Source organism: Taeniopygia guttata, chromosome 1A, assembly GCF_048771995.1.
Source record: "Taeniopygia guttata chromosome 1A, bTaeGut7.mat, whole genome shotgun sequence".
NCBI classification, from domain to species: domain Eukaryota; kingdom Metazoa; phylum Chordata; class Aves; order Passeriformes; family Estrildidae; genus Taeniopygia; species Taeniopygia guttata.
In genome coordinates this window covers 21,536,684-21,549,441 of record NC_133025.1, presented here as the reverse complement: position 1 = coordinate 21,549,441, position 12,758 = coordinate 21,536,684, and the positions used below count along the sequence as shown (strand labels likewise).

The 12,758-nt window shown below is 38.3% G+C and overlaps 1 protein-coding gene across 3 annotated transcripts in view; it reads right to left on the bottom strand.

Moving 5' to 3' along the window:
* Positions 1-648: 648 nt before the first annotated feature.
* SLC13A1 (solute carrier family 13 member 1) overlaps positions 649-12,758 on the bottom strand; it is a 31,560-nt gene continuing 19,450 nt past the window's right edge. For 2 of the 3 annotated variants that reach the window (XM_072921160.1, XM_072921170.1), the window contains exons 13-17: positions 8,673-8,776; positions 7,642-7,751; positions 6,848-7,009; positions 5,381-5,518; positions 649-5,280 (exon numbers count right to left, since the gene is read on the bottom strand). In XM_072921160.1, coding sequence (XP_072777261.1) covers positions 5,137-5,280; positions 5,381-5,518; positions 6,848-7,009; positions 7,642-7,751; positions 8,673-8,776 — 658 coding nt within the window. In that variant the 3' untranslated portion in view covers positions 649-5,136. The remainder of the gene's footprint in view (positions 5,281-5,380; positions 5,519-6,847; positions 7,010-7,641; positions 7,752-8,672; positions 8,777-12,758) is intronic. The other variant, XM_072921176.1, reaches the window with a different exon arrangement.

Here is a 12,758-nt window from a genome sequence, read left to right as displayed (position 1 = left end):
AAGATGCACAAAAATGTTCTGCATCATTCTTGGATTGATGCCTGAGGACAAGAGTTTCAGTACCATGCTTTTAACTAGAATTTTATTTTGGATAGTTTTGGGTGTATTAGCTTGCTGGTTCTATAGACTTCTTGTGGTACTTTTGATCCTACATCTTGTACAGATATTTTGCAAACTTAGGTCAGCAATCTAAAATTTTCACCTAAGTTTCCACATTTGCCACAACTGAAGATAGCAGAATCTGAGGCAGTCCACTGAAAGATGACCAAACTAAATGCTTGAAGTGACTCTTCCAGCTATCCTTGTGGGTCTGCTCCAGTATCCTGACCTAAAATGGTTATTCCTGAACCAGAAACCAGGTGCTAAAGAGCTATTTTTCATAGGTGTATGCCTTTCTTTCTGACCTTCTAATTTCTGATTAATCCCAAAACAGTTTGAGACTGGGATATATTTATTCTGTATTTATAAAGGAACATGGCAGAGAGCAGATTTTTTTATTACAACTGCTTTTCAAATCTGAAAGGTCCTTCTCTTTTTAAAATTATTTTAAAAGTGGACTTTTAAATATCCAGTACATTTAAATTATTCTCGGCAGGTATTCTCCTCTTCCATATATATGAAGAGTTGAGCTACAACAATTAAAAAATGTTTAAGAAATCTCAGGCACTTTTATTGACAAATAGCTTTTCTTTGCAGATCAACTTTAGCTCTTGTTAGTGATAAACATGTTGGACTGTACAGCATTCAGAAAATATTTATTTTTAAAATAGTAGATTTGTATTGTAAAGGAAAATTGTGGAGAAATTGAACATTGTGCAGATAAAACAACATACATAAACTTCCAAACACAAAAGGCAAAAGTATTAGGGAAAAACACTGACAAGAATTCAGTTCAAGTTAAAACCATAAACTATCAAATTAAGTTTGCAGAGACAAAGAACTAAGCTGATAAGTGAAGTTACAATTTCTGAGTAATAGCTGCAAAGTGATCTGATATATGTGCAGGCCTGACCACTGGGGGATGTCCTGAAGTGCTCTGGGGCAGCAGAGTGTCACCATCAGAGAAAGTGGCATCCTGCTGTGGGCTGCCAAGGGCAGGGCAGGAGAGAGGGCAGGACTAGACTTCTGGACACCCAAGGGGTCACTAGAAGCCCTCCAATCCTGCCAGCAGCTGAACATAACATGCAAGAGTATTTTTGTTGTTGTTACTCACATGCAAGGTGGTTTATTATCCACAAGTAATCAAAGAGTTGTAAGATCTTTTTGCTACACTCCTCCTGAGCTGCTGTGCTGCACTGCTCTTCAGTGAGCCCTTGAGCTATAGGCTGGTTGATTTTAAACCAGCTAGACCCTGGCAGTAAACAAACACAGTCAATTCATTTTAAAAGTACATAAAGGGATTTATGCTGCAAGATTGATCTGATTGCCTGATTGTAAAATAGAAAAGTCAAGAAGGTATTTCCAGGGTACACATCATTTGTGTACACATCATTTCTGCTAATGTAAATGCACATCTTCCAAAATAAAGTGAAAATACACTAAATATAGTATAGCCATAGAAAAGGAGAACACAGACCGGGTACATATCCCCAGTGAAGTACATGGCAAAAGTTCCTTCTAATTCATCAGGAATGGGATCACAAATAAATAGTAAGTTACAAATATTACTTATCTGATACAAAGAAAATAACACCTTTTATATGGAAATTAGGAACAAAGCAATTTACATATAGTTAATGTCATCATATATTAATCAACTCTTAAAATAATTATAGGTGCCTTCCCACTATTTGTCCTATACAAATTCTGGTCAAAGCAAGGAATATAACAGCAACTTATGAAGAGCGTGTTTCTGCTGGTGATCAGCAAAATGATCTGTGCCTGCAGTCCAAGCTAAATCCACTCCTTGGGTACCCATATTGCCACACTCTGAAATTCTTTTTCCTCTATTTCAATGCTCTCAGGTGGGGAATATAATATTAATACTAATATTAATCCCTGCACTGCAGGGTTGTTAGTTTTTACTTAAAACATTCCTAAAAGCTTTAAAAATAAGTTAGTAATAATAACAAATAATCTCAAATGTTGAGTCTGACCCATTCCATAAACTTCTGACAAAACAAGTTAATAATCCTGCTGAGAGCCTACTTTCCCAGTACTACCAACCTGATTGTTCAAAACTCCTTACTTGCAAGATACAGTCTCCAAAACCATCATGATTAATAATTTACTTTTGTCACTAATTTAGTACGTTATGACACAATTAAGATGCTGGTTGCTGAAAGTCAGTTTATATATAATTCTGTGTTTCATTGCAACAAATACAAAAACATGAGGTCCAAGAGATGACCAACTTTACAAACTTCTCCTTTGTCTCTTTGTGAATTATCCACTGCATACACCAATTTAAGTGAAAATAGTTTTTAAAAATGCATCCTTCATTAAACAATTTTACTATTTTTGCTTGTTTACTAAGATACTTAACAATAATTTCTGCCCTGAAAAAATAACCTAGGGAAATTCTGTGTTCTGAATTACATGAGGGCTCAGACAAGACAGGTCTTTGTTGTCATACTCATTTTATGAATAACCCAGAAAGTAAAGAAAATAAACATCTGAAAATCAACTGGCACAAACAGCTTCAGCTTTACTGAAAACTGTATCACTTGTTATGGTCAACAGCTCAAGAGTTCTCTTGACTGGTGCAAAATTGTTCTTCCATGTAGGTATGCAACTTGAGAGAATACCAGTGTCAAAGCCTGATTTAATTAGAAGTGCATTCATGGACATGTAGACCTCCTTTTCATATTCAAGGCTAAGGTTATAACCAATTATAGCCAATTCTGTTTTGGGAAAATTCATACAAGTCAGGGGCAGCTCAGAAGTAGTTAACAGATTTCCTTTGGCTAAACAACTGTCACCACATGATTGAAAGGCTTTGCAGATCAGACCTGTGGCAATTAAAAATACCACATCCAGTGGGAGTGGTGAACAAAAGGCCACAAAGAGGACTGTCTTCCCTTTTTCATGGTTCATGAGAAAGTAAAAATCTAGTGTTACAAACAGAAAAGAATCTATCCCAAATAAAAGGGAGAATAATGAGTCTGTTAACCTGAAATTAATATGTTTGCTCGTTTGTTTAAAGATAAAATATTTCACTGCAAGGCCAGTAAAGCACTGGAGAACATTAGTCAGGGAAATTTTGCATGTTGGGTTTCATGTTGGAGAGTTTCAAGATGACTAGACAAATCCCTGAGCAACCTGGTCTGATCAGAGTAATAACCTTGCTTTGAGCAAGACTGAATGATTCTGAGACCCCTTCCACTTGAAATACTCTGATTCACTGTTTCCACTGCCCTTGAATAATTGGGAAATTTCTGACAAAATTGGAAAGTGATATCATAAAGTAAGTAAGAGCACTCTTTGCTGGTCTTCCTCTCTATGCCTTCAGGATCAAAGGCCTGAACAAGCCATGAACTCCTTCACGGCGCATGCTTATGGGAAAATACCCTATGATATAATCCAGGATTTGTATCTTGGATTAGTTACTTGTATCAGCATTTCCCTTGGGTACCTGACTTCATTTAGCCAAGTGTTGTATATCTGTAATGATAATCATTACTACAGGGGATCAATAAACATTATTTAGGTAGTGGCAGCTCCCTATTGCCCCAGTGATGGTCACAGCCCTATTTTGCCATGGTATAAAAAAATTGTGATAGCAGCCTCAATCAGGCTTAAAAGCCTGGTGTTAATACTTCAATACTAACACAGAATTGTTCACTAAGAAAAGTGCTTCTTCAATATTTCGTTGCAGCTGAACCTGCAACTAATAGCTACAGGTAACAAGCTACACATACAACATTATAAACTGCATTCTGGCATTTCAGAAGTCATGACTGACATCTCTAAATATGCAGTATCAAAACCAAATGTAAACCATTAATCAAAAACCAACAGCATTTTTTGGTTGTTGCTGTTGTTGGGAAAAATGGACACTATCTTTAAAAGACAGATTGATGTTTACAACTATCATATGGATGTCCCAAGGCATGATCCAATCTAAATACATGCAGCTTTCATTCAGACTACATTCAGACTACATGCTCTTTACAAATTATCACAGATCTTCACAAGTAAAGCTATAGTCTTTATGGTGAAAAATGTGTAACAACCAAATAGAACATCGTTATTTGTAGATATCTTTGAACTCCAACTTACATGCTGACCACATTGCACTGTTTTGTGTTTAGAACAATACAATATTAACACAGTCTAGTAACCTTAAACTGCCACCTGTCCTGCAGATATCATGACTCTCCTGGTGAAGATTCACTTGGTTCACAAATTGACTGTTAAATCTCCAGCACTCTCTTATGGTTTCACTCCTCAAGGAGATACATCTACTTTTAGCAGAGAGGTATGATGATAATTTAGTCTCCATTTGTACAGATAAACTCAGATCAATCAACGTATGTCTATCCAGAGAAAAATATTTTTTTTCTTTTACAAGAGCAGCAACATATTTTAGCAAGGTCCTGAGAGGACGTAGGCTAAACATGCTTATGTATGCACTCTCCTTCCAGGTTACAAGGTGCTTAATAGATAAAGTGCTGTGTGAGTGGTCATGCTGCTCTTCTCCATTTTTTGTGCATTTTTGACTGGTCTGTAAACTATGGGTTCAAGACAGTCCCCTCCCTGATCTTATGTTTGTGATCAACACTGTTTAAAACAGAGCTTGAATCTAGAAAACAGAATACCAACATGCTATCTGACAACCCCCAAATAATTAATAGCAAGGATTTGTATTAGAAATAATAAAATCTAAATTTCATTATTTTGCTACCCTGAGAATGGGGGCAAATTGCCCATGATAATGGCTATGCACATTTATTGTTTCCTTCATAACATGAAGATATAAAAATTCAGACTAGCTGAACTAGATTAGAAACCTGATCTAACTATGATCTTTAGAAAGTCTAGCACTCTTCCTGATTAGACTCTCAGACTGGATCATCAGCCTCTGGGACTGTGAAATACAGCATTTATAGTAATGTAGAGCCTTATCATTGTGGTGACTGTAAGCATTTTAAGTGACTCACAACATGTGAGGAAAAAAAAAAGGAAACTATTTTTTTACAGTCCAGTGCCATTTGTAGATGGAATGTTGAGTGCCCAACTTGGGTAAGTGTAGAGATCAAATATAGGCACTATCCATGTCATAATCCCAAGCATAACTACAGCAACTCCAATGATGTTAATGCCCAAGCCAGCTTTCACCTAAAGAAGAGGAAAAAGAAAGAAGAAACATGAATCAAGACAATGAAGAAAACTTTTTAGGTGCCAAAAATCTCTTTTAGGACTTTTGCTTAAAACTCACCATGTCCATAACAGTTAAATGACCATATGAAAACACAATGGCATTGGCTGGGTTTGCTACAGGAAGCAGGAATGCAAAGGAAGTACACAAGGTAGCAGGTATCAAAATGAAAAGTGGGTTCACGTGAATGGCTTCAGCCTACCAAAAAATGAGAGTACAGCTGTCAAGGGATGCATTTGCCAAATTAAATACAGAAATACAAACTTCCTATATTAACACCAGTGAAATGTGAATGGAGCTGCAAGTTTAAACAATGAGAAAATATCTTTTATGGTAAATAATTTTTTAAGAACATTACACAGGCACAAAGAGCAAAAAACAGCAAGAAAGATGATAAAGCTGAATTTTTATATAATACGTTATTAATGATCCAGATGAAGGGATCATGTGTACCCTCAGTAAAGTTGTGAACGGCACCACAGTGGAGAGGGTGTTGATCTGCTGGAGAGTAGGGAGGCTCTGCAGAGGGATCTGGACAGGCTGGATGGATAAGCTTTAACAAGACTAAATGCTAGGTCCTGCCCTAGGGTCACAACAACTGGGGCTTTTGCTTTCCCTGTTAGATTTTCTTCATATGAGCCCATGAGTTTTCTAGCTTTTCCCCTTCTAATTCTGTCCAGGACCCCTCTGTGCGGGCGTGAGTGAGCGGCTGCCTGTGGCTTGATTGCGATCTGGATTTAAATCATTGTTGCTATCACGCTAGCATGGTATCGTGGAGGAAGGGATTTAGAAAGGCCTTGGGAATTGGAAGCTGAGGAAAAGATACATTTAGGTATGAGGGAAAGATACATTTATGTATGCCCCATTATTTCGGGAAAGTTTCGCTTCAGCACCTTTCTGTAAACCCCCTTCTCCCCACCCCTGAGCAGTTCCCATTGGACCTGACCCCTGGGGTGGTTCTGATGAGCCCATGCTGAACACTGTCTTTATTGTTTAGACCTTATCTCTTAATTTTGCTGTATAAAACTGTATCTGGGCAGTAGCCCAGGGTCTTTTGTCCCTGCAACTGTTCAGGCAATACAATCTTTCTGGACTGCATACAACTGACCTCTCTTCGTCTCTTTATCTCGACTCCTTGCGGCGACCGAGGCGCACAGCCGCTCGAACCGTGCTAACCCAGCCGCTGTCTGGTAAGCCCAGTGCAGCGGGACCGCGGCAAACCCCGGTCCCCTGAGGGGACAGCTAGCCAGAGGGGTCCCGGGGGGCCGGGGAGGGACGGGGGACAGCTGCAAGTGACCCCCAAAAGCCGCAAATCATCAAATGAACTTTTTTCTAATTGTATTAATTTTTCAGCATCTCGTGTTAGAAACACCTATGGCAACCAAATAACCAATGCACAATACAGGACAGCAAAAAACCTGTATGAAGTATTTTTTGGAGACTTTTTAAAACTGCTTCTTTGAACAGCTGCATTGTTACATAGATGATAGAGTAGATTCTGATTAAAAATAAGCTTGTTATACTCACCAAAGGAGATAGTATGGGCAGAAAGATTGTAATGGTAGCTGGATTACTGGCTACTTCTGTTACTGAAGTGACAATAAGGCAGGATATCAGGATAATCAGCCACAAGGGTAATGATCCCAGAGGGGTCAATTTACTTGCTACCCACTCAGAAAGTTTTGAAACCTGCAAAAGGAGTATGAGAACATGATTATGCTTAGCAAGTCAATGAAAGGAAAATTTTAAAAATTGACTTATCTGCTAATAGTGAAGTATTCAGGTAAAAGTGAAAAATCTGAAATATCTTCCATATTTCTACCATATATTTTTAAGACTATTTTTCTAATTCAATGGTTCCCTATAGGAGCCCATGTAAACTATTTTCCTTTTATCTATATTTGCATTTCTGAGATGGTTAGAGGAGTCTTAATCAGAAAATGGCAATATAAGTATATTAGGCTTCATAACCAGAGTCTAGGTCCAAACCTGCTTCATTTACTGAAGCAGCCAACAGGATCCACATGGGAATTATCTCAGTGACATTAAGGCTTTGAAACCAGTGTGTCTTCACGACTCCTGCCCCCATCAGATCTAACTTAAATAAGTCATCACTGTGCACAGTCTTGGAAGACATAGGAAACTTTTTTTTCTCTAAACCTGCTTTCTGAACATCTTGAATATTCATCACATTTATCCTGTTCAATATTGCTACAGAATAACTTGCTAAAACAAGAGAATAACTGTGAATTCACTGCATGTCTGAATCTCTCTTGATTGGGTCACATTATTTGTTCAGTATCTTCTATAAATTGCATTACCTCGCAGCCGTCTGCCAGTGCAAACCCGCCACCAACAAGAATAGCTATTTCCCAGGGCATGCATGACTGAAATTCCTTCCAAGTAATCAGTGGAATGTAACCAAAAACAGCTAGAGAAAAAGAATAAAATAAAAAATATATATCTAGCCCCCCCACAAACACTTAAAAACATATTGACCAGCTCTTGAAATAATCTCCCTGAGGAAGTACTTGGGAAAAATTCAAAGAAAAAAACCTCATCATTGTAGTATGAACAAGGTTGTAACGTGTTCAAGGTTTCCCTGGCAGAAACATCCTGCACTTACTGGGAGAGATCTTTAACTGGGGAAAACTGTCATGATTTCTAGACATTAGAGCTGTGATACTTTCCACCAGTGGGGCATTGGCCCCTTTCCCCTCCTTCCCTACGTGGAAGACAGCTGTGGGATATCAAGGAGTTTTATTTACTCAGTAAAATGGTGCTATTCAGACAGATTGCTGAGCAAATGCTGTTTCACTTAGACTCATTTAGATTCTAACCTTCCATTCTCTGTGAACCTCTAGATCCCATTGTTTTCAGCAGCACAATTGAATGCATGAAGAGGATAAGCCAGAGGTGTATTTTAAACAAGAATTCCATTTTGAAGAGGAAAAATTGCATGATAATGAATTAATGTACAATTTTGGATTTTATAGGGTACCATAATTAAGCAGTAACATTTTCAAAACATAAGCCTAGCCCTGCTCCATGCAGCCCATTTCAAAGCCCACTGCAGTCAAAGGAAAGGTGGCATCCATTGGTGTCCATGGGCTGCAGGCAGCAGCTTCCTGCACAGCACTATCTCCTGCTGCTCACATTGTGTAATTATTGGCACTGACTTCCAGGCCAGGGATGCTTTACACCCCAGTGCTTTATACCCTCTATTAAGAGTTAAGCTTGTTAATACTTGTTAGTATTAAACAACATTCCTCTAAGCAGTGCAATAAATTATATGTACAGTAGCATCTTAGATACCTTGTTGTAGTAAAATTGACATCAAAATATACTCAACTGTTTTCTCCATTCGATGTCCTAAGCAATGTTTTTGCTGGGATAATAAAGAACAGGAGCCCTATCACCAAAGCAGCTGTTGAATCCGTAACATAGCTTTTATACCTAAGGAGAAGTCAACAAGAAAAAAAACACATAAATATATATAGTCAGGAGAAGGAGGGGAGGAGAGAGGAAGAGGACAGAGTAGCAGGAAAGTCCAAAGTCTGCTGTGGACTGACCATAACCCTCTCTTCCTCATCCCTTGCACCACTAGGTGTGGTGGGAAGAGGTAGAGGAGTAAGGAATGGAGTCAGGTTGAGCCTGGAAAAAAGAGGATGAGGGGAAAGTGTTTTAGTTTTTGTCTTGCTTTCTCACAGTCTAATTCTATTTTTAATTTGCAGTTAAATTAATTTCTCATGTAGCAAGTCTGCCCATAATGGTAACTGATAAGCAATCATTATCTCTGTCTTTATCCTGACCCACAGGCTTTTTGACCTTATTTTCTCCCCTGTCCTGTTGAGGAGAGGCAGTGACAAAGTGGCTGGGTGGGCACCTGGCAGACAATCAAGGTCAGTTCCTTACATCTATAGAAATGTTTAGTGCAGGCTTTATAAATTCATAAATAAACATCTTGAGTAAGTATGTATTATTTTGCCACACAGAAATGAGCTGGTGGAGGGGGATATTCAGAAGTAACTGATGTTTAAATAACTAGCTTTTACAGTTTAACAATAAATTTAATCATTTTAATATGCTCTGCAATACATTCAGTTTAAGAGGCCTTAAGGAGCGCAGTGCATACCCACAAAAGGCTTTTTCTAGCTGAGGAAAGGCAGCAGAACTTCATAATCATCCTCCTATGGCTATTACTACTAGGTTCATAGTTACAAGGGTCATGTTTGTTTTGGTAATTTCCAGTGCCGAAGAACTGTTTACGCTACCTCTTTCTTGAACTGCTTCAATATCCTTCTAACTTACAAAAAGTAGCCCCAAGATCAGGCAAGGTGCCAAACTGAGCTATAAGGCCATTTTAACACATCCAAGTCTGTTACTCAATGTTAGCTGGTGACATATCCCAGTCTGTCTTATTTCAGTCAAGATGGTCATTAAAATGAATAGAAATTTTACCGAAAAAAGCTAAACAAACATTTTCTTAATGTAGTTATTTTTTTCTATTTTCTGCAAGTTCTTCTGTAAGATTTTTTGAACCAATACACCAATATATTTGTTCTCTCAGACCATATGCTTTCTAAATATTCAGCTACAGTAGGTCCAATAATAGCCTCCCATCAGATCTTTCCAGCAGCTTAATGTTCTGTACTGAACCAGAGCTTTTCACTGAAAGCCAAGAACAATTCTCTCAGTTGTATGCTATAAATATCTAATCCTTTGCTATGCTAGGTGAAATTCAAACAAAACCTCAATACGCATACTTGACTTACACCAAAACCAGCATAATTTTATCTAACACTGTCACAAAATGAAGATGCCGTAGAAGCTGAAGTGATACTCTAATATTTTCTGTCTCCTCATTCCTAGCCTGCATAGAAAATACATTTTGAAAAAAAGTTACTATATTTTTCTGGTTTCTTAAGGCAGGAGGTTCTGCCTGTATATCATCTTTAACCTAGGACCAGATGCACCAGGTCTAGAGATACAAAATCTCTTCCTCTTGGATCCTATCCTACATTCTTTTAAAGCTTGCTAGAAGTTTTGAAGGAAAGTGAGATCTAGACACAGAAACAATCCATGCTGTCACTTTCCTGTAGGCAGCTCCATTTTCACATAATGGTTGAGTTTGAAAGGGGCCTCAGGAGGTTGTCTGGGCCAGCCCCTTCTGCTCCAGAAGAGTCACTCTGATCCAGCTGCCCAGGACTATGTTCAGATAGTTTTTTAATATCTCCAAGGATGAAAAATCAAAAACCTCTCTGGGGTACCATCACAGGTAAAAAACATCTCCTGATGTTCAGGAGGCAACCTGTAAGTTTCATTTTGTGCCCATTGTCTCTCATCCTGTCACTGAGACCCACTAAGAAGAGCCTGACTGTCCTCTTTGCTCCCTCCTATGTAGTTTTAAACATTGTCAAGGTGACCCTGCAGCCCCCTTCCTGCAGGAATTGTTCCTCCCAAGTGCAGGACTTTGCACTTACTCTAGTTGAATTAGAGAGTGCAGCTTCTTGCTCATAGACTTAGTAATCTTGATGAAAAACACCATTCTCAAAAAACCTGCTTGGGACACAAAACATCCTACCACCAGTCAAACTATTATGAGGACACACACATGATGCCATTCCAAACAGAAGCTTTTCAATCATGATCAAATTTTGAGATACATGTAAGAGTTGTAATACAACATCTACCTGCTTATAAGATTGCAAATCTGATTGTGCTGTAAGGAAGCAAAAAAAACCCTGTTGATTCAAGAGATCTCACAATGACTCCAGCTGAGATCATTGTAGAGAACATGGCTGTGGACAAAAATACATAGCGATCTTATATTAGAAGTAAAGAAAGGATTAAATCATGAAGAAAAAAAATGCAGTTCATCCAGACAATAATCTGAGGAAGAGTGAGGGAAACCTACCTTGCCTACATCAGCTGTAATCAGCTGCAGCTCAGTGTTGAACTTTCTCTTTCTTATGAGGCTCATAAACCCAAAGGCCAAAGGCCAACCTGGAACTCATCTAATTGAAGCTAATATCTGACAGCCTGGAATCAGACCAGCACATAGAAGGAAACTGCTGTAGCAGAAATGATGTGTGATCTTTTGTTGTCAACAAATAGGGAGGAAACAGGCATTTTCACCCTGTGCTGCTCTCTGTAGTGTTATACAATATTTATTAAAACATCCTGCCGTCTGCTTACAGAAGAAGGTAATAGGTGCAGGGCAGAACAGCAAAGGAAGGATTAGTCTTTAATAAATACGCCTTTTTTTTTTTTTTAAGAAAAATAAACTGGTAGAGGTAATGTATTTTTGAAAGGCATCTGATAAAGCTGGAAATAATGGGCTCTACTCAATACTGCTACAGCAGAAATGTGGATTAAAAACTGACTGACAGCACAAAAAGTAGCTCTAAAGAAGTATGAAGGTAGCATAAATAAATAGTGGTATTTCTGCTGGGATTTCAAAAATATCAGTGTTTGCATATTAAGGAGTACTCAGGAATGTGACAATGCACCCAAGGGTATGAGAACATGAACACGGGTGGTGACAATGATGGGAAATTTTGTTTGAAATAAAGATTAAGCATTTAATTTTTTACATCAAGCAAAGATTTTAAGGTGATAGAATCACAAGATACATATACTTTTAAAGCACAGGAGAGTTTTTTTAATCCAACATAGAAAGACAAAAATAGCATATTCAGACAGAAAGCAATACGTTAGTTTGTCTTTTTCAATTTGACAATAGACATGATTATCAAGGAAATCAGCAAATTCCAAAACCTGAGGAACCTGGGCTTTGCCACCCTAGCATCAAGCCTGGTTTCTTTCTGGAAATTCAGGTTCTGATAAAGTAAATTCCTACTAGGTTTAACACAGAGAGCAGTGTAACTCTTTTGATCTTCAGCATGCTAGAATAAAGGATTGGACAGCCCTTTCTGGTTTAAGACCATGAGGGTGGTGCAATTCCCACCTAATAGGACACACTCACTAGTCTTGGAGCAACATTGTGGCTTTTCATAAGGTTAAAGCTCTTTTCAGGTGGCAGAACTTCCCTTAGGCCTTCTTGATACTGTGGGATAAAACCCTGATAGAAAGGGATAAAAATCTGATAGCAAGTGCTATCAGATTTCTGTAAGGGTGGGGAATATCTCCTTATAGTTGTTTCCTGTACCATAAATTTAAAGAAGTTGTGCACATCCCCATCTCTGTACTTAAGTCCAAAACACAGCAATTTTATACGCAGAGGCCTTAGGGAAAAGGTGTGTAAGAGATGTAATCTGCAGTTCAGTGCACTGCTACAAGCCTCTTGAACATCACAGTGACAGCAATGCAGTTCCTAAGATCTGAGGGTTTTTTCCTCTCAGATTTCTTTGTGACTGCTCTTGTTTGGTTTGGGTTTTATTTCTAAGAATATGCCTTGCTCACAGCTGTACCAGTG